The sequence below is a fragment of the Aspergillus pseudoviridinutans genome (genome assembly GCF_018340605.1).
Source record: "Aspergillus pseudoviridinutans IFM 55266 DNA, scaffold_6, whole genome shotgun sequence".
Lineage (NCBI taxonomy): Eukaryota > Fungi > Ascomycota > Eurotiomycetes > Eurotiales > Aspergillaceae > Aspergillus > Aspergillus pseudoviridinutans.
In genome coordinates, this window is record NW_025091286.1 from 2,366,809 (window position 1) to 2,389,488 (window position 22,680).

The 22,680-nt window shown below is 50.5% G+C and overlaps 12 protein-coding genes across 12 annotated transcripts; 5 read left to right on the forward strand and 7 right to left on the reverse strand.

Moving 5' to 3' along the window:
• Nucleotides 1-368: 368 nt before the first annotated feature.
• On the reverse strand, nt 369-1,373 carry Asppvi_009251 (NAD(P)-dependent alcohol dehydrogenase; the record flags this gene model as incomplete). The annotated part of the gene is made up of 1 exon (XM_043305108.1): nt 369-1,373. One exon carries the CDS (start codon nt 1,371-1,373, stop codon nt 369-371), a length of 1,005 nt encoding a protein of 334 aa, XP_043161043.1.
• A 400-nt stretch (nt 1,374-1,773) lies between these two features.
• Nucleotides 1,774-2,715, reverse strand: Asppvi_009252 (glycoside hydrolase family 75 protein; the record flags this gene model as incomplete). Its single annotated transcript, XM_043305109.1, has 1 exon — nt 1,774-2,715. One exon carries the CDS (start codon nt 2,713-2,715, stop codon nt 1,774-1,776), a length of 942 nt encoding a protein of 313 aa, XP_043161044.1.
• Nucleotides 2,716-2,998: 283 nt separating this feature from the next.
• On the reverse strand, nt 2,999-4,720 carry Asppvi_009253 (aconitase family protein; the record flags this gene model as incomplete). The annotated part of the gene is made up of 1 exon (XM_043305110.1): nt 2,999-4,720. The coding sequence occupies one exon, from the start codon at nt 4,718-4,720 to the stop codon at nt 2,999-3,001; it is 1,722 nt and encodes a 573-aa protein (XP_043161045.1).
• Nucleotides 4,721-5,613: 893 nt separating this feature from the next.
• Nucleotides 5,614-6,120, forward strand: Asppvi_009254 (uncharacterized protein; the record flags this gene model as incomplete). The annotated part of the gene is made up of 2 exons (XM_043305111.1): nt 5,614-5,866; nt 5,918-6,120. 2 exons carry the CDS (start codon nt 5,614-5,616, stop codon nt 6,118-6,120), a joined length of 456 nt encoding a protein of 151 aa, XP_043161046.1.
• A 360-nt stretch (nt 6,121-6,480) lies between these two features.
• On the forward strand, nt 6,481-7,450 carry zrfD (putative plasma membrane zinc ion transporter; the record flags this gene model as incomplete). The annotated part of the gene is made up of 3 exons (XM_043305112.1): nt 6,481-6,985; nt 7,036-7,135; nt 7,192-7,450. 3 exons carry the CDS (start codon nt 6,481-6,483, stop codon nt 7,448-7,450), a joined length of 864 nt encoding a protein of 287 aa, XP_043161047.1.
• A 395-nt stretch (nt 7,451-7,845) lies between these two features.
• Asppvi_009256 (uncharacterized protein) lies at nt 7,846-8,686 on the forward strand (the record flags this gene model as incomplete). The annotated part of the gene is made up of 3 exons (XM_043305113.1): nt 7,846-8,057; nt 8,105-8,449; nt 8,494-8,686. 3 exons carry the CDS (start codon nt 7,846-7,848, stop codon nt 8,684-8,686), a joined length of 750 nt encoding a protein of 249 aa, XP_043161048.1.
• Nucleotides 8,687-9,245: 559 nt separating this feature from the next.
• On the forward strand, nt 9,246-10,874 carry faeB-1 (putative feruloyl esterase; the record flags this gene model as incomplete). Its single annotated transcript, XM_043305114.1, has 2 exons — nt 9,246-9,576; nt 9,637-10,874. 2 exons carry the CDS (start codon nt 9,246-9,248, stop codon nt 10,872-10,874), a joined length of 1,569 nt encoding a protein of 522 aa, XP_043161049.1.
• A 2,156-nt stretch (nt 10,875-13,030) lies between these two features.
• Asppvi_009258 (cation diffusion facilitator family transporter) lies at nt 13,031-14,742 on the reverse strand (the record flags this gene model as incomplete). The annotated part of the gene is made up of 4 exons (XM_043305115.1): nt 13,031-13,431; nt 13,481-14,289; nt 14,345-14,395; nt 14,447-14,742. 4 exons carry the CDS (start codon nt 14,740-14,742, stop codon nt 13,031-13,033), a joined length of 1,557 nt encoding a protein of 518 aa, XP_043161050.1.
• Nucleotides 14,743-15,196: 454 nt separating this feature from the next.
• On the reverse strand, nt 15,197-15,855 carry Asppvi_009259 (IgE-binding protein; the record flags this gene model as incomplete). Its single annotated transcript, XM_043305116.1, has 2 exons — nt 15,197-15,541; nt 15,598-15,855. 2 exons carry the CDS (start codon nt 15,853-15,855, stop codon nt 15,197-15,199), a joined length of 603 nt encoding a protein of 200 aa, XP_043161051.1.
• Nucleotides 15,856-16,713: 858 nt separating this feature from the next.
• On the reverse strand, nt 16,714-16,982 carry Asppvi_009260 (uncharacterized protein; the record flags this gene model as incomplete). The annotated part of the gene is made up of 2 exons (XM_043305117.1): nt 16,714-16,836; nt 16,896-16,982. The coding sequence occupies 2 exons, from the start codon at nt 16,980-16,982 to the stop codon at nt 16,714-16,716; spliced, it is 210 nt and encodes a 69-aa protein (XP_043161052.1).
• Nucleotides 16,983-19,541: 2,559 nt separating this feature from the next.
• Nucleotides 19,542-20,147, forward strand: Asppvi_009261 (GNAT family N-acetyltransferase; the record flags this gene model as incomplete). Its single annotated transcript, XM_043305118.1, has 1 exon — nt 19,542-20,147. The coding sequence occupies one exon, from the start codon at nt 19,542-19,544 to the stop codon at nt 20,145-20,147; it is 606 nt and encodes a 201-aa protein (XP_043161053.1).
• A 985-nt stretch (nt 20,148-21,132) lies between these two features.
• Asppvi_009262 (uncharacterized protein) lies at nt 21,133-22,420 on the reverse strand (the record flags this gene model as incomplete). The annotated part of the gene is made up of 4 exons (XM_043305119.1): nt 21,133-21,732; nt 21,791-22,012; nt 22,069-22,173; nt 22,247-22,420. 4 exons carry the CDS (start codon nt 22,418-22,420, stop codon nt 21,133-21,135), a joined length of 1,101 nt encoding a protein of 366 aa, XP_043161054.1.
• Between the last annotated feature and the right edge of the window lie 260 nt (nt 22,421-22,680).

Sequence of the window (22,680 nt, forward strand, 5' to 3'; positions counted from 1 at the left end):
TCAAAATCTGCACTGAGCATCGCAGCCTCGGTTCCCTTCTTGGAGCTCTACAATTATCTTAATCCAAACCATACGCCAATAAGCTAACAAATAATAATAAAAAGCAGACAAGAAATCCTAAACTGCGATAGGTCGGAAAAGCAAAAGGGAAAAAAGAAAGTGACCGTGCCGGGCTCGATCTTCGACCTTATCGGATAACCGACTACTGGGGAGCGCCCTTGGTGATTATGTGCTCATAATTAACCCATATAGAGTAAATACTCCACGGACTGGGCTTTCGTCCCGAGTTGTTCCCAATAAACAAATTCTTCAAATGGAATCCAAATAGATTGCCAACTATATTCATTGTCATAAAAGATATTGCTATATTACTGCTTATCGGCAACCAAAACTCCACGATATCTCATCTTGCCATCTTCCAGCGTCTTCAGACAATCCTGGATTCCCTCCACGCTCATCGGGTACGTCATGATGATGGGCTTGATGCCGTGGTGCGCCGCGAACTCGAGCATGTCCCGATGCAACTGGCGAGCCGCAACTATACTGCCCTGAATACGGATCCCATTGGTTACCAGAGGCATGTATGGGACTTTCAGATCCTCATTGTCCACCGTCAGAGGGGAGATGACCGCGCCCGGCGCCAGAATATTCAGGTACAGTTTCCAATCGGGCTGAGTGCTCATTGTGATGAGCAGGTGGTCCAGCGGCTTGCTGACCTTGAGCTCCTTGGCGCCCTTGGTCGCATGAAACTCCGACGCGCCCAGCTTCATCGCCTCGTCCTTCTTGCTGTCGGTGCCGGAGAACACAACCACCTCGCAGCCCAACTTGGCCGCGAACTGGATGGCCAAATGGCCCAGTCCGCCGATCCCCACGATTCCCACCCGCGACGTGGGCTTCACGTTGTTGACCATCATGGCGTTCCACACCGTCGCGCCGCCGCACATCAGCGGCGCCGCGTCCTGGTTGCTGAGCGCATCGGGGATCTTGAAGAGGAAGGCCTCACGCCAGACAGCGTGCGTCGCAAACGACCCCTGGTCGAGATCGGCAAATCCGTACATTTTGCTCTCGGGGCAGAAGGTCTCCCAGCCCGTCAGACACTGCTTGCAATGCCCGCAGCAGTCGTGCTCGTAGCCCCAGCCGACCCGGTCGCCTTTCTTCAGGTTCTTGGCGTCCGGGCCGGTTGCCTCCACCACTCCTGCGCCTTCGTGGCCGAGCGCCATGTCGGCCTTCATGTAGTGCACATCCGTAAAGCAGACACCGGAGTGGGTGACGCGCACGAGGACAGAGTCGCCTTGGAGGTCATCGCGGTGGGTGGTCGCTTTCTTGATGGAGCCGTCGGAGGAGCCTTTGTACACGGTAAAATCGATGCCCATTTTGGTCGTTTATATACGGATATTTTTTTTGATGGAAAGGATATACATGAGGACCCTGGTAGAATCTCAGTGTATTTAAATATTGCTGTACTGTGTTATATCATAGACATGCTCGCCGTTATCTTGGCTGCGGCGAGCCCGGAAAGTCGCGGGGAATGTATGTGGAGTGGAGACAGACAAATGTCGAATACATCATTGATTAGTGAACACATCATTGATTAATGAACAAAAACGGCAGGCAAGCCAATCATCTCATCCATGGCTAACATGACTGACATGTCGAAAGTCAAATTTGCGATAAGATTGCCAGTGATTACAAAATACCCCTCAGTGTGTTCAATTCCAGCAAAGCCAAAACAGCACATGTCGCGGCGGATTTCTAAATTTATGATTGAACGAATTAGGCGAGGGCGATACAGACAATCAAAATGATTTGGCAAAGTCGTGGTATATTGGTTCGCCGGCCACTGGACTTGCGATTACGTTTTGAATCTTCCTCGTCGTTATCGCTGTCGCTGTCGCCGTTGCTCGATGAAGTCGTGTGTTGAGGATCAGAGGCGCTGGCCGTTGTTGACTTGTCGCCAAACAATTTCGCGACCAACTTATCCCCCTGCGCAGTGATGCTCTCCTCGAACGCCTCGTAGCTGTCTGCGTCCCACCTGGCGCCGGCAGGCACAGCCTCCTTGCCCGCAAACGCAATGTATAGTACATCCGACTCATCATGGCCGCGGTTACCGCTGATACTCGGGCCATAGCACGCGGTCGCCAACGCCAGACTGGCTTCTCCAACCATGGGATGCTCGTTGTCGTCCCCGTTGGTGTCGCCCCAAACCCCGTAGACGAGCTCGTCGCCGCACACGACAGCCACAATGCTCAGAGGCTCGACGCCAACTGTGCGCAGGTCAAACGTCGGACTGTAGCTGCCCTCGTTCCCCAGAACCACATACGGGTGTATATTCGCGTTGAGATCCCTGACCCCGTACTTCTCGAGGTGTCTCAGACCCCACCGTGTCTGGCCTTGTGTGTCCCTTGACGACTTGCAGCGTACGTCGCCGCTGCCCTGCTCCCCATCGCAGTCGATGTCCATGTTTGCCAGGTCGGACCCGGGACCCTTGAGGTAGAAGCCCTTGCCTGTGGGGAGGTATTTGGTGCAGTAGGTTGTCTGACCGCCGCTCCATTCGGTGTTGTAGAAGCCCGTTCGGAGAGCGTCGGCACCGGTGCAGTCGCCGCCACTTCCGGCCTTGTTGTAGAAGGCTTTGAGAGCCGAGGGGACGTTCTTTGCCGTGATGTGGCATGCGAACAAGGTAGCCGTGATGGCTACCAGAACTGATCTGTGGCGCATATCGAAGGTAGAAACGAGTGTGTAAACGATTGAATAAATATGGACTTGAGTGGACTTGTCTGATGATTCTGTTGACTTAGGTGATGCATGTGCATATCCGATTCACATTTCGAAAATTTGTAGTAGTGCAAAGGGCCGTTAGGTCTGTGTGGTGGTAATTCTTCCGTCATCAAGTATACAAACTCATCCTCCACGGGGGCTGCATTTCACAGGTACCCGATTCGTGATCCGTGGAACGCAGTGTAGCGAGGCACGGGATCCCCTTCTTGATGTATATCACAGGTCATGCTGTACAGTCTTGCTTCCATGATGGCCCTCCACCAAAATAGCCCGTGCAGCTGGCCACCACACACTGCGCTAGGCTTCCAAAATGCACCCCTCGCTGCACCATTCCTGGAGCATAATGCGCATACTTGGCTGAATTCGTCATAAGATTGATTGTCTCTGGAGGTATTACCGGCTCTCGGATCATGCACCAGCAGGTATCAGTAATGACGGTTGCACCAAATGCTTCCAGTGTTTGAATATAACCGTTGCTAGCCGCGAGCTCGTAGGTCTCTCGACCGGTTGTTATCATCATCTGCACCGAGGGTTCCTTCTTGCGGTCGGCGCACAGGCGGGAGAGCGATTCAAATTCTTCTAGCGAGAAGTGAGGATTCCCCAAAGACACCAGCCCAACTGACGAGTCCTTAGCGGTGCTCAGTTCTTCCCACGTCCGCACGAGGTCGGATTCGTGCACGACCTGCCGCTTCGCTGATTGCTCTATCCCTTCGAACTTGGTCGCTTCTGGAGTCACACCTTGTATATGGAACATTGAGGCGGATGCCGTGGTCGCAAAAGCAGCTCCAAAAGCTTTAAGGTCCGCAATACGAGGCTTTGTGTGCTCCAACCCGACAATCAAGGGTATATCTCCCCCAGCCAGCTGACCAATTTGGTATCCTAACAGCGGCCATACCGCGTCATCCATATTCGGCAAACCCGCGACTTCAACCACCACCGACGGCGTCCGGCCTTCATCCGCATGGCCGCCTGCCAAAGGAGCCCTCCCCGTCAACGCAATACACACATCGATCAGATCGGGATACTTTTGCGTCCGCGCCCCAAGCACACTATTCGCAAATACCACCGCGTTGGACTCGGCCCAGCCGATATCCTGTCCTGCCGTGGGGGCAGACTCCAGCAGGTACGGTGCACAGGTAAAGACAGGTCGCGCGCCCATGGCCAGATAGGTTTCCGCCAGCTGGTCGGCGGGAATTGCCAGTTCTTCTTTGATGCCGATTTCCCTCCAGCGGCGTCGGTCAATGGAGATGGCATTGAGCGTGGTCGGAATGGCGACGCGAGCGCCCAGAGACAGGAAGGTCTGCGGGATCCGCAGACTGGCGGGGCCGGTGTAAATGCAGGCGTCGATGTGGGCGCGGGAGATGTCGATGAGCCTCGTTGCGCCTTGAATCTGGGCGAAGCTCAGGAGGACCTCCATCGCTTTTTGGGCGGCTGCTCCTCGGGCGCCATGGAGGATTGCTTGGTCAGTTTCGGACAGGTGCAGGGTCTTTGATGGGGGCGATGAAGGTGCTTCGTAGATGGGTGGTGGGAGAGGGTGCTCTCCGGTCTGGAGGGTTGGCCCTGTAATTGTAGCGTATGTATGTTCTTTTAGCGATTGGAATTCCTCTGGTTTGAGGACAAGTACCGGAATGGACAGGTCGAGGAGTGTCTTGGCCACGATGACCCCTAGTGTGATGATCTGCTCTGGCTCTTGGAAGATGAGTCCGGCGGGGGCACATTTATTCAACAAGAGCTCTATCATCACAATACTGCCCGTACATGATCCTCTGCTGGACGGAATGGCCAATATGCGACCGTTGACGGATTGTCCGTGGAGTGGATGATGGCGGTCAATGATCTCTCCGGTCTGGGAATCGACTCCGGCCCAGAAACTCAGGCTAACATTGGCGTAAAGCAGTTTCCCGGTGGCTGCTGTGTCAACGAGGCACTGTCCGTGATACTGCATCTTGGTTCAGATATCGTTGTGAAGCTTGGCAGGTATTGACATCACAAGGGCATGAATGCAGTCCGGAAAGTGGGGTGTCTGGAATGCCAGATGTTATTGGAGAATCATTCCAGATGCTCGATAACAGCCATTTTCTTTCATAGCCTTATGGGTGATTTGGATTAATTGCGAGTTCAACACTCAAAGTGCGAGTCGACTATCGAATGGGTTAACGATGGAATAGGATTCCGATTATGACTGAATGAATAACGCATGCACCAAGCAGCCTTTGTTGCTAATCACCGTCAGCTGATTCGAGACCTATTTAAATGATTTATTAAACTTACAATTGTTGACTAGGAAGATGCAGTGGGCGATAAGCAGTGACCTATTCTAAGGTAAAATGCTCCCATCCCACAGAGAAACGAACAGTCAGTATTTAAATGTCAGGCAGCATCATCACGCGCACAACAACACGAGGGGAACTGTGGGGAAAGTCCGGTGTAAATCAGCGCCTGTTAGGGAAGAAGCCGGAGTGGGACGCCAAGAACCTCGGGTTTGGAGCAGAAGAAGAGCAAATGGGTGCACAACAACACATTGGGCCAGCCATAACCGAGATCTATCATCTCCAACTGGATGAAACTGCGAAGGGCACCCTGGCTTGGATAACAGTCGAGGGAGTTCGGCACGCAGTAATTGATATAGGGTCTTTCCCGTCTGATCTGAAGGCCAATGCGATTCCCGATGCCAAGCGGTTTCGTGATGGAGCCAAGAAAGAATCCCTTCCGATTATATTACGTATTAAGATGGCTGTTCTTCACTCTGCTGCCTGTCAGGATTCTCGTGCTTCTCATTCAATTCTACCGCTATCCATTGGTACTCGACTGTGAAGAAGTCTTAAACGGGTTACCAACATGAACTGTCCCTCCCGCACAGACGACACTCTTCTACACTGCGAATGGAATCAGAATCCCCCTTCTCTGGCGCCGGATTTGACCACCCGCCAAGACTTGAACGGCATCACTAATGCCCGCGTGTGCAGGTCGGGCTCTGGGCCGGCTGCCGTCTCGTTGACCAGCTGGGACGACACCCAGACTATGCCTGAACGCCGAGATACTCCAATCGGGGATCAGTTGAAGTCTCTTGGGGCGTCACTGACACCGTCAGGTATGTTTCCAATGACTGACTAGATCATGCATCTTTGTTGACTCCTAAAAGGACGCCCCAAGTACTTTCAAAACAACAATATCTCTAGTCAAAACCATCGTATTTGCCATCTTGATCGATTGTCACTTGAAAAGGTCAAGAGCTGGGCCTGGTGGCTGCTATCAGTTCTCTTGACCTCTGCGCTCATCTCCCATGAGAGCCTGGGAAGATGCTTCAGCTCTACCGTCTCGGTTTCTGATACAGCAGGTAGGTGACAGTGTCCCCTCTGCAGACTGTCCTGATAATAATGACCAGGAATCCCAGGCAACTCACAAGCAAAACACATCAAACGATCCACATGCGCCCAACGAGACGTCAAGAACAGCGAATATAACACCTCTCTCCACATAGGCGCTCTTTTTATCGTCTTGAGCGTCTCTACTTTGGCCTGCGCGTTTCCCGTATTGGCAACATGGTTCCCTCGTCTACGCATCCCGCCGTCAGCCCTCTTTACTGTCAGCCATTTTGGAACGGGCGTCCTCATCGCCACCGCATTTGTTCATCTGCTTCCGACTGCATTTACTTCCCTCAATAATCCCTGCTTGTCAGACTTTTGGACCACCGACTACCMCGCGATGCCAGGAGCCATTGCCCTAGCTGGCATTTTTCTAGTTACTGTGGTTGAAATGGTCTTCAGCCCCGCACGACATGTGTGCCGTGGTGGGCTCAAAGTCTCTGAGCAGAAGGTGTCTCGGTCCTACCCAGACGAGGTCAAAAGACCGATCTGTACTAGGGTCGAAAGTCAATCGCATTTGCGTGACCTTGGCCCATTGATTGGCAGGCAGTCTAGCGTGAGTCGGACTATCAACCGCATGGGTGAAGATTCCGATCGCATCATGCGGATTGCTTCTGCTCCTGAAGGCATGCGAGCATTCCAAGCAAGCAAAGTACAGCCTTTCGAGGACGTGGAACGAAGCGATGATCTCGCTCTCACTCCTGAGCAGAAACACAAAAAAGCTGTCATGCAGGTTTTCCTGTTGGAAATGGGGATTCTTTTTCACAGCGTATTCATCGGCATGTCCCTCAGCGTGTCGGTAGGCAGCGAGTTTGTGATCCTGTTGATTGCCATCGTATTCCATCGTATGTTTTCTTCCTTAGTTCCTGTTTTAGACCCAGCTAACATCGGATAGAAACATTCGAGGGTCTCGCATTGGGTTCTCGCATCGCTGCCCTCGATTGGCCGGAGAAAGCCATCCAGCCATGGCTTATGTCCTTGGCTTATGGATGCACGTAAGTTCTCTGGCCTTGTCTTTTTTCAAATAGCTTATTATACTGATTCTCCTCAGAACACCGATCGGCCAGGCAATAGGCCTTGCAACACATACCCTCTACAGCCCAGATTCAGAAGTAGGACTGCTCCTGGTGGGCACCATGAATGCAATATCCTCTGGTCTTCTCATATTTGCCTCTCTCGTCGAATTGATGTCGGAGGACTTTCTCAGTGACGAAAGCTGGCGTGTTCTCCGGGGCCGGAAACGTGTTTTTGCATGTCTACTAGTTTTCATGGGCGCTTTTTGCATGAGCCTTGTTGGAGCATGGGCATAGGCGCTAGAAATATTGATACAGAGAACTTGTCTTACTTCAATCCATTAATTCATCTTCAAAAGAGCCGGACAGCGGCGTGTGTTGAGGCAATGATACAATCAACAGGTCAAGGCAGGCGCTGCCACAAATGTTCCCTTGTATATAGTCTCTTATGGTCAGCCTAGCATTACCTGACTGCCTATGGCCAGTCTAGTATTTATGAATCGGATATTGACATCGCCTCATCATCTGATGCATACTAACCCGGAAGACCCGCCGAGAGGGCAACTGATGTCATCCCGACTCCGGGCATCCGGTCGTAAAACAAAGACAAAGATAAATCAAGTCAATTTCCACAATGTCTTTATAAAGCACATATTCGCTGTATAGATTTTCGGAATCAACCAAGATCAACCATGTCTAATTTCGAGCTGGCACAAAAGGTTCGGCATCTCATTGTCCAACCCGCCGACCAACGACAGAACCCACCCGAGAGTTACCTATTTGTCCAGGATGGCCTCATCATCAGCTGCGGTGTGCTCTATGCACTCTGCTACCTATTCTGCATTATACGAACCTATGCCGATAAGACCTACCCGGGTGCTCGCTGGGGAAGTATCCGATTTCTGTATGTCCACTCCCATGCATTGATGTACAACAATTGATATATAAGAGCTGCTTGACAATGGCGTATGAGCTCTTCTACGCCTTTACAACCACATCTACTCGCTTTGAGAAGCTGGCCTTTCTGGCTTGGTTCGAGCTCGATCTGAGCTTTGTGATTGTTGCACTTCGGAAGGCTCATACCCCGGGTGAGCGACGGGTCCTCCGTCGGAATATGATCCTGGGCTGCCTTGCGGGAATTGCATTTCTCTGGGTGTTAAATCAGAGATATCCAGATGAGCGGCAGCAGGTCACTGCGTATTGGACTGGAATCATCCTGCAGCTTCCCATTGGGTGGATATGTCTGTATCAGTTGTGGAAGGATCATAGCACCAAGGGGCACTCTTTAGAGATATGGTATGTACACTGTACGACGTCAAAAGGTCGCTGCTAATAATCAGGCTCACGCGGTACTTGGGCTGCTTTACTGCCTATGGGGTCTTCCTCTGGCGATACCTTAATGTCCCTCAGAATTGGGGGTATGTCTGGACACCGTGGAGCATTGGGATTGTTATTACGACTCTTATTCCAGAGACGATCTATCCATTTGTTTACGTGTGGGTGCACAAGACGCAAAAGGATAAGAGGGCATAGGTTGTTGTCCCTTGACTAATCGAGTTAGCTGTATTTCTATCATATTCTACCKAGGTACTGCATAGCTGGAATGTAAAAGGAGACGCAATATAGTGACCCTTGCAGTAAAACCAGCCGTTGAAGTGATAGGTGCTGCGCCAGGACCACAATTCCTCTGGCTTGCAATTAGGCAAAAAGGAGTTAGGATAACTATGAAAGCTTGCTAAACTCTTGAATCATCCACGTTACGGATAAATATCGGCCTAATTAGCGTGTCGCAGGACACGCCGACTGTCGAATCGGCTGCATGGCACGGCATCGAATCCTGGCCCGAGACAGAAAGCCTAGGCACGGCAACAGCTGATGCTGAAGATCTGCCGACTCACTTTAGTCTCCGGATTTCCCACCATTGAGGGTGCGGAGTGGATGCATCCATTTACCCTCATAATTTGTTAATGCGGGGAAGTGGAGCTGGGGTTCAGGGATGAAAAAGGACTATAAATATGCATAAGTAATCTCGTTGATCGCAGAATCCTGCCAGTGAGCAATTATAACCTCTGCCTCTGTCTTTGCTTCAGTCATGGTGCAATGGTCGTTTTATCTGATCGGGCTGGCCTCGGCCGCTGCAGCAGGCAACTCTACCAGCTTCGAGTCTCGTTGTCAACAATTCCAAAAGAAAATCCGCATTGACAACGTGCATGTGCATTCTACCACTTATGTTCCCATTGGATCCAACATCTCCATGGCCTATAACCCGCCTATCTGCGGCGGAKCCTCCAGCTCATCGATCAGCAAGATCGAATTTTGTCAGGTTGCACTGAACGTGACCACTTCGGGCAACAGCCAGATCTTCATGGAGGCCTGGCTGCCCAGCAATTACACTGGAAGGTTTTTGAGTACAGGAAATGGAGGTTTGAATGGCTGTTCGTGACACTCTCCCATCTCGGTCACGTTTACTGACCAGACGTCAGGCGTGGGTTATGCGGACATGGTTTATGCCAGTCAATACGGGTTCGCAACGATCGGGACCAATAATGGCCACTTTGGTGACACTGGTCAATACTTCCTGAACAACCCCGAAGTCATCGAGGACTTTGCCTACCGAGCCCTGCACACAGGGACAGTGGTGGGTAAAGAGCTGACCAAACTATTCTATCCCCAAGGATACAAGACTTCATACTATCTGGGCTGTTCGACAGGCGGCCGGCAAGGATGGAAGTCTATCCAGAGATTCCCAGAGGACTTTGATGGCGTGGTGGCCGGAGCACCGGCCTTCAACTTCGTCAACCTGGGCAGCTGGGGTTCTCGATTCCTGAAAATCACCGGGCCGCCAGACTCAAAGACATTTGTAACAAGCGCGCAGTGGTCCATGATTCACAATGAGATTATCCGGCAATGCGATGCTCTCGATGGCGCAGTCGACGGTATCATCGAAGACACCGATCTCTGCCAGCCCATCTTCGAAACCCTCATTTGCAATTCCACTGCAGCGAACACCACCTCTTGCCTGACGGGTGTGCAGGCCAATACCGTCAACGAGGTTTTCTCCCCGATGTATGGCCTGGACGGCAAATGGCTGTACCCTCGCATGCAGCCCGGCTCTGAACTCGCCGCGTCTTTTATCTACTACAGCGGAAAGGGCTTCAAGTACGGAGATGACTGGTACAAATACGTCGTCTACAACAACAGCAACTGGGACCACTCTACCTGGACGCTTGCCGACGCAGCGGCAGCCGATGCGCAAGATCCCTTCCAGATCTCCACCTTCGACGGAGATATCTCCGGTTTCCAAAAGGCAGGCGGCAAGGTCTTGCACTATCACGGCTTGGAAGATCCGATCATCACCTCGGATAGCTCCAAGGCGTACTACGAGCACGTTGCCGATACCATGGGGCTGAGTCCCTCGCAGCTGGACCAGTTCTATCGCTTCTTCCCCATTAGTGGAATGGGCCATTGTTCGCCGGGGACAGGTGCTGCTTCCATCGGCCAGGGATCGTCTACATATGCCGGCGATGACGCGCAAGATAACGTGTTGATGGCAATGGTGCAGTGGGTAGAAAAAGGTATTGCGCCCGAGTATGTGCGCGGCTCCAAGAAGTCCAGCGATGGTAAGATAGAGTATCGCCGCAAGCACTGCAAGTATCCCAAGCGGAATCAATATGTGGGACCTGGCAAGTACACCGATGAGAATGCTTGGGCGTGCGTATGACCTAGATCTGGGCCATTCCATGGTTTCTTGGATTCGCGATGACACGAGAGCACTCTCAGCTGTACAGTTCTAGGAGGAAGTAGATAGGAATCAAGCTACTTGACCCATCGTCTTCCCCTCCCAGTCACGACGGAACCTATCGCATTTGAATTAATCAACTAGACAACCAGTTGAGATCGACAAGCTTGTCACGGGCGTACATTGGGGATCTCTGATGGATAAATCGACAGGTCCTTAAGTCACAAACCTGCCGCCATATCGATTCTCCAGACAGCTTGTTCTATTGAGCATTAAATGCTAAAGATAGTCTTCAAGGATGTCACTTCAATGGACTAGTCAGCTGTCCTCGCTCTGCTATCCTTTCTCTCTTTGCGCTCCTACCCTGGCTGCCTCTGTTCGGGAGATTTCAATGACCATTAAAATTAAAAAAAGAAACTACTCGCAATATTGTATAAACCATTCCTCTACGAACATGCAGCAACTCGATCGCCTTGAAATTCATCCAACACACTCGCCGCCGTCTTTCAATTTTTCCGACAGCTCTTGAGGAAGTCCAGTCATCCCTTTCATTTCCAGCTGTGCTTGACCGAGTTTCTTCCTCGCTTTTGACACCAGCCCGCGACGTCGAAAAATGTCCTTCTTCCCAGCTGCACGAGCACAGGGCGATGTATCGTCTTGTAGAGGTACCGCAGACCGGTCTCTTGGGGCTGGACAACGGGAGTGAAGGTCTCGAGTGTCTTGTTCTCTAGATAGGTGTCTTTCGTCAACCTTTGGGACTGCTGGTTGCCGCCGAGGCGTTTGAATTTCCCGGGGGCTCGACTTGATTCTTTTGACTTGTCGACTCAACGAGTCACGAGATGGCCGCTTTTGTGAATCCGTGGGTCGTCGTACATCTGCCCTCTGCCCCTATTGGCAAAGTTAGGACGGGGAGATACCCGGCCGCAGGGAAAGCATGGAGAAAAGCATGGGTTGGAGTGAATCAGAGACACTGGGAAAATGGAACGCAGATTACCGGGACGCGTATTCCTAGCGAGGGCTTCTTGTTCGCACATTGCTCTTTTCTTTTGGCAGGGGTCTGAAAGGGTGTTTCGAGCACCATTATCTATGATAAACGAGATGAGGTCCGTGGCTGCAAGTATAGGCCGCGAAATACCTGGGAACCGAGGCTGCTGCCACCAGGTGGCGTCCGCTTTAAAGGAAACAAGTCCCGCAATTATGTAGTCGCGGGGCCAAGCCACCTACAGGGCTTTCGCCATCATCAGTCATGGCTGGACTCGAAGGGGCCAAATCACGAGCTTTCTAATCTGTGCGGAATGCATAAACATCTCGTGAGACAGAGAAGAATGCGACGGTGCTGTGGCGAATGTTGGAAGCTCGGACCCTCTGCAAAAGTAAACTGCCTTGTAGTTGTGCATCCGATGAATCGTTCGAAGTCCATCCTTTACAGCTGAGGTGCTCGGTATGGTTATCCTCGTCCAGCAGGATCAGGAAGAAGCCGTAGCCTTGGAGTAGGCAGCGAAGTACCTTGGAACCGCGAAAAGCAGAGACAACACAGCATCACTTGGCTTGTAGCTGACAGTAAACAGTAAGCGCTAGCTGCATTCCATCAGACTCGCGAAGGCCTTCGCATATTCGAATATCTGATCTTGGTGGCCGCTGCGTGTCTCACATACAGCATAGTATCCACAAGCTCGTGCTTGAGTGGATAAGATCAAAATCTGTCAGGTTGTCAGCACCTGTCATTGGACACGTGGTTGACAGAAACAAATGATAGAAGTCCTCTTCATCGTGAGTGCAAGGCTGGATATATTCGCCACATTCCTCTGTCTTACGTATCTACAGTGGCATGCAGACTGGTTATGCCAGGAATGTTTGAGTCGCGCACTAGAATGCCCACCCAAACAGTGTCAACTGCCTTCAAAGCTCATGAGCTGTTTATATTTTATGCAAGCTCTTCATACTAATTGAACTCGTACGTCGGTTCTCTGTCCCCTGGAAAATGCATTCAATATGTGATTGGCTGTCTGGTGTCTATACCGTATCATGCACTCCACGTACCAGCGTACTCAGACCAGACAATGTATGTACAAAGGGATGCCGGTCCTATATTCAGCAATATCGTCGAAGACATATGTGCAATCGCGCGGATACACAAACTACGCTTCCAATTGATTCATATGGCTCGGGATATTCCACGGGTCATAGTCCAGATGCACAAAGGCGCGGTCGACAGTGGGCACGCTTTCCAGCATGTACTGTAGACTCTCACCGACGTCATGAGCATCGCGCAAGCTCGTCCTCTCATCCACAACAATGTCCACTTCGACATTGAGATGATCCCCCGCATAGTAGGCCTTCAAATCTTGGATTTTGGTGATGATTTTGGAGAACCGCATGGTCATGTATAGCAGGACGCTGTGATCAGTGGGCGAGGCAGCGGCGCCGGTGAGATGGCGGATATGCTCGGCTGCGGTCCCGCTCCAGTTCCAGATGATGTAGACCGAGAGCAGGAGACCACCAAGGGGGTCCACAAACCACCATTTGGCAAAGAAGCCGACTAATTATCTGTTAGTTCACGTCGGAACAGGTAAAGACATGCAGCTCACCCAGCGGGAAGAGAATACTGAAAAAGTTGAAGACCACGTCCGTCATGGCGTCCTGCGCTAGGGCTTGCACACCAGTATTCTTGATCAATCGGCACCAAAACCAACAGAGCAGTTTTACTACGACGGTGCTAGCCATGATCAAAATCGATGGTAGCGAGAGCTCCACCAGCTGGTGGTCAGGGCCTAGCAACCGCCCCAATGAGGTGATGGCCACCTGCACAAACGAGGTCGCCATCACCACCGCAAACACCAAGATACTGAGAGGTTCCAGCCGCCGTCGACTAATGGGGTATCGGTACCGGTCCTGTCGCTGAACAAGCTTGGTTGTCATCCACACAATAACCGTACTGAGAAAGTCCAACGCGCCGTCCACCAAACTGGCCAATACGGACATGGAACTCGTCAAGCTCATGACGGCGATTTTGGCACCCAGCAAGAACACATTGGCGAGCAAGTTGATATAGATGGCCACTGTGATGATGCGATCGCCGCTGTTGACGTGCTCACGAACATCTGGGGAAGGGATTTGGGGAACAGGGGCGTCCTCTTCGATGGTTGGCGGTAGCAGCGGTGACCGCTCGCTTGGAACACGGTATAAGTTCCGAGGGGTCCTTTTGACCTTCCGGGTTGATGCGTCTACAGGTGAGCCCTCACCATTCTGCTCTCGGCCTCTTGTCGAGAGGTGGGCGACTTTATCGTGATCATGAGTATACTCATCTATCAATCGATGTGGTAGCGATGAGTCCAGCAATTGATCGATGTAGAGATACTGCGACACGAGCTCATTGGTACGTTCGTAGTATTTCCGCCTGCAAGTGTCAGTTTAGGCCTGACGATATTGTGTGTGTACGATCGTTGACGTACAGGTGTTTTTTCATGCTTTTCAGCTCCTCGGGGGATTTATAATAGCGGTGCCTGTCCTGCTGTCAAAGATATGACACGATTTTGAGATGAGAGGTGTCGTACCATTGGTACATCGGATTACTTGCTCCGATCAAGCTCATTCCTCTGAGAGAGACTGGCAGACTTTCGCGTCTGGCCCGGAAGGGTGCGCCATCGCCACCCTCTACAACGTACTCATCCCGAGCAGTAGCAGGGGGAACTGAAAGCGATCGCTGGCGAAGTAATCCAGGGAGATTATGGCCCCGTGTTGATAGAATCTCCCGCTCTGGTTCGAGACTGGGTCTCCGAGCCGGGGTCCAGGCTTCCGAGGGAGCGGGAGAGTGTGAAGGCGACATTGGCGCTGCCCCATTTGAGTACATTGTGAATTGACTGCCAAGGCCAGCTACCCATTATCGAGCTATGAATGTTGAGGATGTACGACAGAATGACATCTGGCAGTTGTTGAATTGTTGATGTTGGTTCCTCTTTCTCCGCTGACGTCACGCGTCTCCAGTGCCACGTGATGATATCTCCGGATCAAATGTCAACATACTCGTACGAACCTTTAGTATCCATGGATAATTCATTTTCTGGGGAATTTAATGGTAATTAATGATATGAAATTCTGAAAACAAACATTAATGGAAGGGCTAGACATGTAGTCTAGAGATTCGTATTGTTGTTTGTTTGAATGGCTCAATGAATGCTACGACGCAAGATATATATGCAAGTATGTACAAGACCCCATCCATTCTTCAACAGTCCGTCCCATCTGCGCCCCAATAACCGATGCCATTACACTTATTAATAAAGCATACAGATACTGTCTCAGTCTTAGATGTACTGCCAAGCGGCAGCAGTCTGACCCTCAGAAGGAGTCCAGGCAATAGCGGCCGCATCGAATCCGAGGCAGTCAGCGACATTGCCGGTGGGAACGGTCGCGGAGCTGATGGCGGCAAAGACCTGGTAGGGAGCGGGAGCATCGCCCTTAGTCGGGCAAGCCATGAAACCGGTGGCGCCCTGGCCGTTGAAGTTCCAGTGGCCGATGGGGTCGCCGGAAGTGTAGGAGAATCCCTCGACGGTGGAGCCAGGAGGCATGCTGGCGGAGTGAGCGGTGGTGAACTTGACGGCACCAGAGGGGTCAACGTAGATTTGCTGGCCACCGGGAACCGAGACGTCCTATGACAGGTTAGCAAGATTCGTAACAATAGCATGATAGAGAGGTGAAGACTCACCAAGGCGTTGGTATACAGAGCAGTCTGAGTGCCCTCGGGGCAGGCACCCTGCTGCTTAACGACGTCAGGGCAGTAGGTTGTGGTCTTGCCGCCCAACCAAAAGCTGTTTCCAGAAGCGGTCATGCCGAGAAAGTGGATGGGAGAGGCGGAGCGGAGGGCCATGACCTGGAAGGGACCATTGTCATTGGCCGCGGCAGTGGGCAGGCTGTGGGCTCCGACGAGGAGAGAGCTAACAGAGGCGATGGCAGAGAGCTTCATCGTGGATATAGTGGTGTGGATGAGGATTTTGGAAATCTGGAGTTTCAAGGTTGTAGGAAGAACAGATGATGTTGTGATGAGGATGAAAATTGAGAGGTTCAGATGGGAAGATGCTGTCTTTATACTGCGACAGAGACTCAGTTACGAGTGCCGCCGGAATATATGTCCCTTAGTTCGATGTAACCTAAGTGAGACCAGTATCTGCTTGTCTCAGGTACTTCATTCACTACCTACGGAGTACTCTCAGTATTGTTGATTGAGGTCATAAACAACAAACTAGAGGTAGAGGACCCACATTGAGACATGCATGATTGGTAATTTTTTGCCTCGCTGATGTTAGATATCTTCAACTGGGACCTTTTGAGGTCGGATATGATGGATCCCAGGGTGGTTTCCCTCGCCATGGGTATCTATTGCTTCCACGTTGCGTTCTTCAGTGTTCACCTCGGCGAAGTACAAGAATAGGGGATGATTGGCCAAGTGTTACTCTGTACGGATGGCTGAATGCCTTTATCCTCCAATGGAATCCGCAGTTATCCACATCCCCGCAATTTTCCTACACTAAGACAGGAAATGATCTTCAAGGGGCATGCTATATATATCCTTGGGCATACATAAACGCAATATGATTGGCTGATATGTTTCAGGTTGACATCATTGCGCAGATCTGCAGGTTATTCCGCGAGGACTGTCAAGTGTCAACTGACCATTTTTGCGATAAATAACACCAAGACTACGGAGTATCTCAACTAAGACATGTTTCTCTTTCAAGTGGTCCCCATATATTTCCAGTTTGCTGCCGAGTTATTGATTCTTTTAATTCCACAAAAGCTTGGGACCGAAGAAGAACTTACCGATCTATTCTCTGTCGAAGATGACCGAGCCATCAATGTCGCGGTATTCCCATGGTTTGCCACAAAGCGGTGCCCATTGCTGACCAGCTGACCGATAATTCAACCCATCCAAACGTACCGTATATGCCTACCGGATTATTAGTTCTATGATAATGATTACTATTCATCTTACCAACATTCTATAACAATGGCAAGAGTGGTAGCATCCACATCTTCGATGGCGGCTTCTGCGTCGGCAACAGCCGCAACGAGTGGGACCCGTTCAGTCGCCATCTGCACGAGGGTCTTTTCGATTTATTCGGGTAGGATCGGTCTTCTCTGGGGCCCTGGGCCCAGTCGAGAGACAATGGCGTGTTCATACGTCAGGATTCCTCCTTAATTCCTCCTTACGACCAGATCAGATCAGGGCGGCCCTTGCCTTGCCGGAGTTGTCGAACCACCTCTGTAAATGCCTGAGTGGAGACAATCGATGCAGCACTGTTCTACCCATTGTGCTATTCATGGACCTCATACTCTGTGCATTGATGGAATAGTTGTTCCTAGCGCCTCCAAAGGGGTCAGTCCACCTAACAGGGTGATTGGTTTCGGACGGGTTACGAGTGGAAGACCCAAGTGTGGCGGGCCAATTTGGTACAATGGGAAACCATCTGGTCCTGTCAACTTGGAATGTGTGCGGCAGTCATGCTTACAAACCAGCAGAATTTAGAAATATCGATGTCCTTGGAAGGCAGTACGGATGGTGCCAAGCAGAAATTGAGGCATATGGCAATTGCTGGACTGGGGTTGTCTCTGTTGTAGTTGGGCGTTTCAGACTTGGCAGATAATCAGTCTTCTGCAGAGCCCATACGCATTATTCAACGTACAATACTGACAGTCACAAGTGCTCATGGAGAACGCACCACCGAATGGGTAGATCCATCAATGTCTCAGAATTCCTAGCTCAGCGGCAAACTCAGTGGTGGTGATTACACAGGCCCAGCCAGATTGACTTCTTTGCGTTTATGAGCAGATGGTCTTGGCTGGAATAGTCCGCAGATGCAATGTTTGTGACTATGGAGTGTGGGTGCGAACATGATGAATAATCAATCTATTTTTCAGCAACACTGTCCTAATCAAAGTTAGACACGTCTGCTTGAGATCCAAAAATCTGTACAAATAGATGCTGCACAGCCGCCTGGTTGGACTGTCCATAGGGTCGAACAGATTCTTCAAGATTGTCCTTTCGCAATAGTCGACGGTGCGCACGAAATCCATTCTCCTAGGTGCATCAATATGGCTGGATAAGCTGAACGAATGGACGCCATCTGGACCGTCTATTCAAGCCATGGCTATCACCTTGTATCACCGAGGAGAGTTTCTTGAATTCTCTGCCTACCTACCTTTTGAGATAGTGTCAGCAGATGTTTCGAAGACCTTTCGCTGGGATCGCAGATTCTGTCCATCCTGGTGGAAGTTTCGGACATTCCAAGCAGTGAGCGGCTTTTCTTGTTGCGTATGTTTAATCAATTATTTTAGTTGATCCGATTGATAATGATAGCTCGGCCCATCCAGCATCTAGAAACACCCTCTTTGAGGTTATTCCACGTACCTTAAGTCATGTGTATCTTCGGATGGCGTATACAATTAGGACTGTGAAAGAAAAGTATCAGCATGACACGGCAGTACTTGATAACTAACTCATTTTTTGGTCCAAGGAAAAACTGGAGCTAGACAGGGGAGAGAAGAGAATATTAGTTAGGTTGAGTGTCTCTGACCCTTGTCATGAGCGGACATTTAACCCAGGTGTGTTGAAATGATTGATAAATGACGAGTAATTATCCTACCCCTGTCTCCGGACATTGGAGAAATCAAGATGGCCAAAGACACCAAGCATCGCACGATATCCACCTTCGAAAAAGCTCGTCGAGCCGGGGGATATTCCTGCAATTACTGAGCTCCGGTATAGATTCCCCCAGAGAGACCGTATGTTGCCGAGTAACAGTTGTTTCATTGTTGTGTCTTTCAGTCGGCGTATAATTATGGGGCTGTCCAAATAAGAACCGGCATTGACTGCCAGATCTTTGTACGCTCTGGACTGTCGAAGCGGGAGATTGTATATTGGCGGGGGTGCCCTTTCTTACGAGTTTACCTAGGAACCTCAGGAATCGGCCTTGGAGTAGATCAAAGAGCACTAACTTTCCGCGTTTAGAAATTCCCAAATCACACGCTACATTCATCGACCGGCATTTATGACATGGGCGTGTCTCCATCTCCATCACATTGCAGCGGACCCGACGCCGATCGCAGTGTAGACAGGCTCGTTTGGCCCGCAGGCGAGGACGGGGTGAAGATTCGACTTCTGGCATGAGATGCCTTCTTAAAATCGTTCGTCCGATTATTCTGCTATTATGAGTTGATCAGACTGGCTAACAGGGACTCCCTGAAGACGATAAGATGCGGTCTTTTTGGCTATTGACGCCTGAGGTAGCGGCTCTATTTTTGCTTATGTAAATTTGTGTGCTGTGCATGTTTAATTATGCAGATGATTTCAGGCTCAAACCAAGCCGCCTCAGAGACCACGAGGATGATTGACCATGTCAGACTAAGGCTGGGCCATCATCACTGAGTGAGTCATATTGCTCAGAAACGCCACTATTCTTCTCTGCTTCGACAATGAAAGCCTAGACCGGAGGGAAAAGTGTGTACATGAAGAAGAGAAACGCCCCCTTTCCTAAATCGGACGCCGACTCTTCGCATACCGGTTAAAATGCCATCCTTTTTCCCGTCTCTTGAAAGTCTCACTCATTGTCCTCCTGAATCTGTTTCTCTCCCAAGAACGAGCCGGTATTTACAATGCAAACATCTCGACTGGAGTTGGTCCGCTTGACTGAAGAGCATTTGCTTGGCTACTTCTCAGTCTGGAATGACTCAGAGGCTACGAAATGGAGCAGCCATGGGCCCTGCAATACTTTAGAGTCTGCTGGAGAATGGATGTCCGAACTCTTGCCCGAGATCAATCCCAAAGGCGAGAACTACGCTGTGTTACTCCGTCCTGATTTGGATCCAAATCTCATCGAGGCTTTGAGACAGAACAGGGAACACTCGCGACTTCCTAGCGGCTACATCGCTCCTGGAGCATTTTTGGGGTGGATTGGGACCTGGAAATCAGACCCGGTGCCTGAGCTTGGGTTCATCTTTCATCGAGATACATGGGGTCTGGGGTTTGCCACGGAGGCCTTGACGGCATTTAAGGAAGTATTCTGGCAGGCCCGCCCTGAATTCGATGTTCTCGAGGCTTGGTGCGATACGGAAAATAAAGCTTCGGCGAAGGTCCTCAGAAAGTGTGGATTCGACTCTGTCGAGGTAGTGTACGGTGACTACCTTCTCCCGTGGATGAGTCCTCCTTTACGGAATAGCGAGCGGTTTCGACTAGTAAGACCTACTACTGGTTTCAACTAGAGTGTGCACACTCTACATGTCTTTGCAAAGTGCTTAATGGCTTTTCGGAATTCGCCAAAGCAATGATCATCTTCCTACTATAATAACATTCATCCAATGCTACACAGCTTGAACAAGAGACAGTGAGCACAACAGATCGATATCCAATCCTCCTACTCACAACCCGTAAAGGCACGATATAACCGTTTATGCTGCTCCAGCAAGACCAAAGTGGCCGTCGTCTGCGGCCACAGTCTCACAAAACTGGGCGTCCATCCACGAAATAACCACCGTGGACCCTCCATTTTCGTCAACTCCCTGATGACGTTCAGCATCCCGCAGAATCTGAAGATGTTCCCAGATACCCCAGGAGTCCGGCAGAGGTAGAAAGAAACACATCGGCAGGATATACTTCATACCCCACACAGAAAATATCTCAAGGTTGTGGATATCGGTTCACCTGGTTTTATAGTTGCATAAGCGAGATGGGATCTGAATCCGCAGCAAAGTGCACAACGGTTTCCCCCCTGGCATGAGGAATCCGATCATCAGGCTTGCGACGAGCTGTTCGGGTTGCTCGAAAAAGAGCGAAACCAGTCATTCGGTGATAAGCAGTTCTACTGTAAGTGTTCGACTCCACGGTGTTGACAGAGTTTGACCCCTTAGATTAGATCTTGACATGCTGGTGACACACCCAGACTACCGACGACAGGGTGCCGGGTCTATGTTAATCCAATGGGGCTGTGATCGGGCTGATAAAGAGGGGGTACCTGCTTATGTGGATGCGCATCACGCTGCTGCTCCTCTGTATCGAAAGTTTGGGTTCCGTGATCGAACAGATGTCGGGGCCGATCTACAAAGGGCTCTACCAATGGTTAGAGAGTCACAATTGAAGAATTGGACTTGGCGTCTCCGGCGGCGGAAGGAATCTCGGTGGAGAAATCAAATTTATACGTGAAGGTATAGACGAATCGATATCCTTTGTATTCCATCTGAGTGATATAAATCAGCCTCCCATCGGTCGCATCTCCAACTCTTCCCTCAGACTCCACTCTTGCGTTCGAAGGATGATCAGTTGTTGTGAGTTATAACTCTCCAGAGACTGTGTGGTTATAGCCAGGTCTAGCTCATCCTCATTCTTTGGAGTTTCTGGATGCGCTTGCGATGCACTTGTTTCGGTCTGCTTGTAGTATGAGGTTCCTGGAGTCGCTGCGACTCCTTGGCCCCAGCCCGTATTGAAGGCAATGATAAATGGCTTCAGGCACGGCACCGTTGCTAGCATAATGCTGCAGTGCAACAAAACCTCCGTCGCAATCAGCGTGTGGGCCAGAGACAAGGGGAGGTCTTTCTCCCGGAGCCCGGTATTGAGGAAGGATTGGCGGACTATTGTCAGAATGATCACTCTGAGAATTACAAAATCCTGGTTAATTTTCGAGTTCAGCGCAGTGGGAGATTCGACATACATCATTCGAGTACCAAAAGCGAGGATGACAGTCATTTTATCTTCTCGACGCATCTGAAGTGCCCATACGAGGGACACACTAAGAGAAACGAGGAGTGCCTCGATCAGGACGTCAAATGCCGTAATTGCTTTCCAAGCGGTATTCTATATTGTGAATCTCAGCTCTGTCCACGATGTCCAGCCAGACTTGAGAAGAGCTTACGAGCTCATGGCACTGAGTTTCCACGGACCACAGGTATCTGATGGGGCAGCTCAGGGCTACCGCCACAATAGAAGCGATGGACCAAAGACTCGCAATGAGAAGACTGCTTTTGCAAGCAAGCAGATAGACCTTTTCTCGACCGAGTCGTCGTAGAAGTCTGCAAACCGATATCTTTGCTAACCCATGACCGGCGAGGAACAGAAGATTTGCCGTATACAATGCCTTCAGAGGTAAGCTATGAGCAATATTCTGCAAAACTACCAAGGTAGGCAACCCACCTTCCCAGCCTTTTGAAGTTCGGAGTCAGAACTCTCCCGATGAGATCTGCCTAGTCCATGGGACAGAGCATTCATAATCATCACCACATGGAATATCCCGATAACCTTGGTCGCAAGATCGTCAGTGCGTTTCGTCCGCTTTAATCTGCCCAAATGAGACTTTTGAGGCTTGACTTACGCCTGCAGAAAAAGCGGCCCAGTCATCCATTCCCAACGGCCCATTCATGGTGAGTCTCATATAGAGACGGATCAAGCAGACAATGACCATCCATGACATGAACAATGTGGCTGCAATCGCAATTGATCCGGACTTATCTGTTGCTGTTATCACAAAGGGCGCGTCACCCGTCATATTGGGCATCTTTGTATTGAGGAGGAGAAACGGAGACGGCAGATCTCTAAAGAAGTTGAACAAGCACAAAGCGACATGATGGATGTTCGAGGAAGTGTAAAGGCACCTTGGATTTCTCCGGTTGCAAGGATGATATTCATTCGAGAATCAATGTTCTCGGATTTGGATACGACGGACAGGGCTGGAATCGAGGCCCAACCCCGAGCTATTCCTCCAACAGGGGTTGTAACGTGAGTTAATATCATCCGGAGAAATATCTG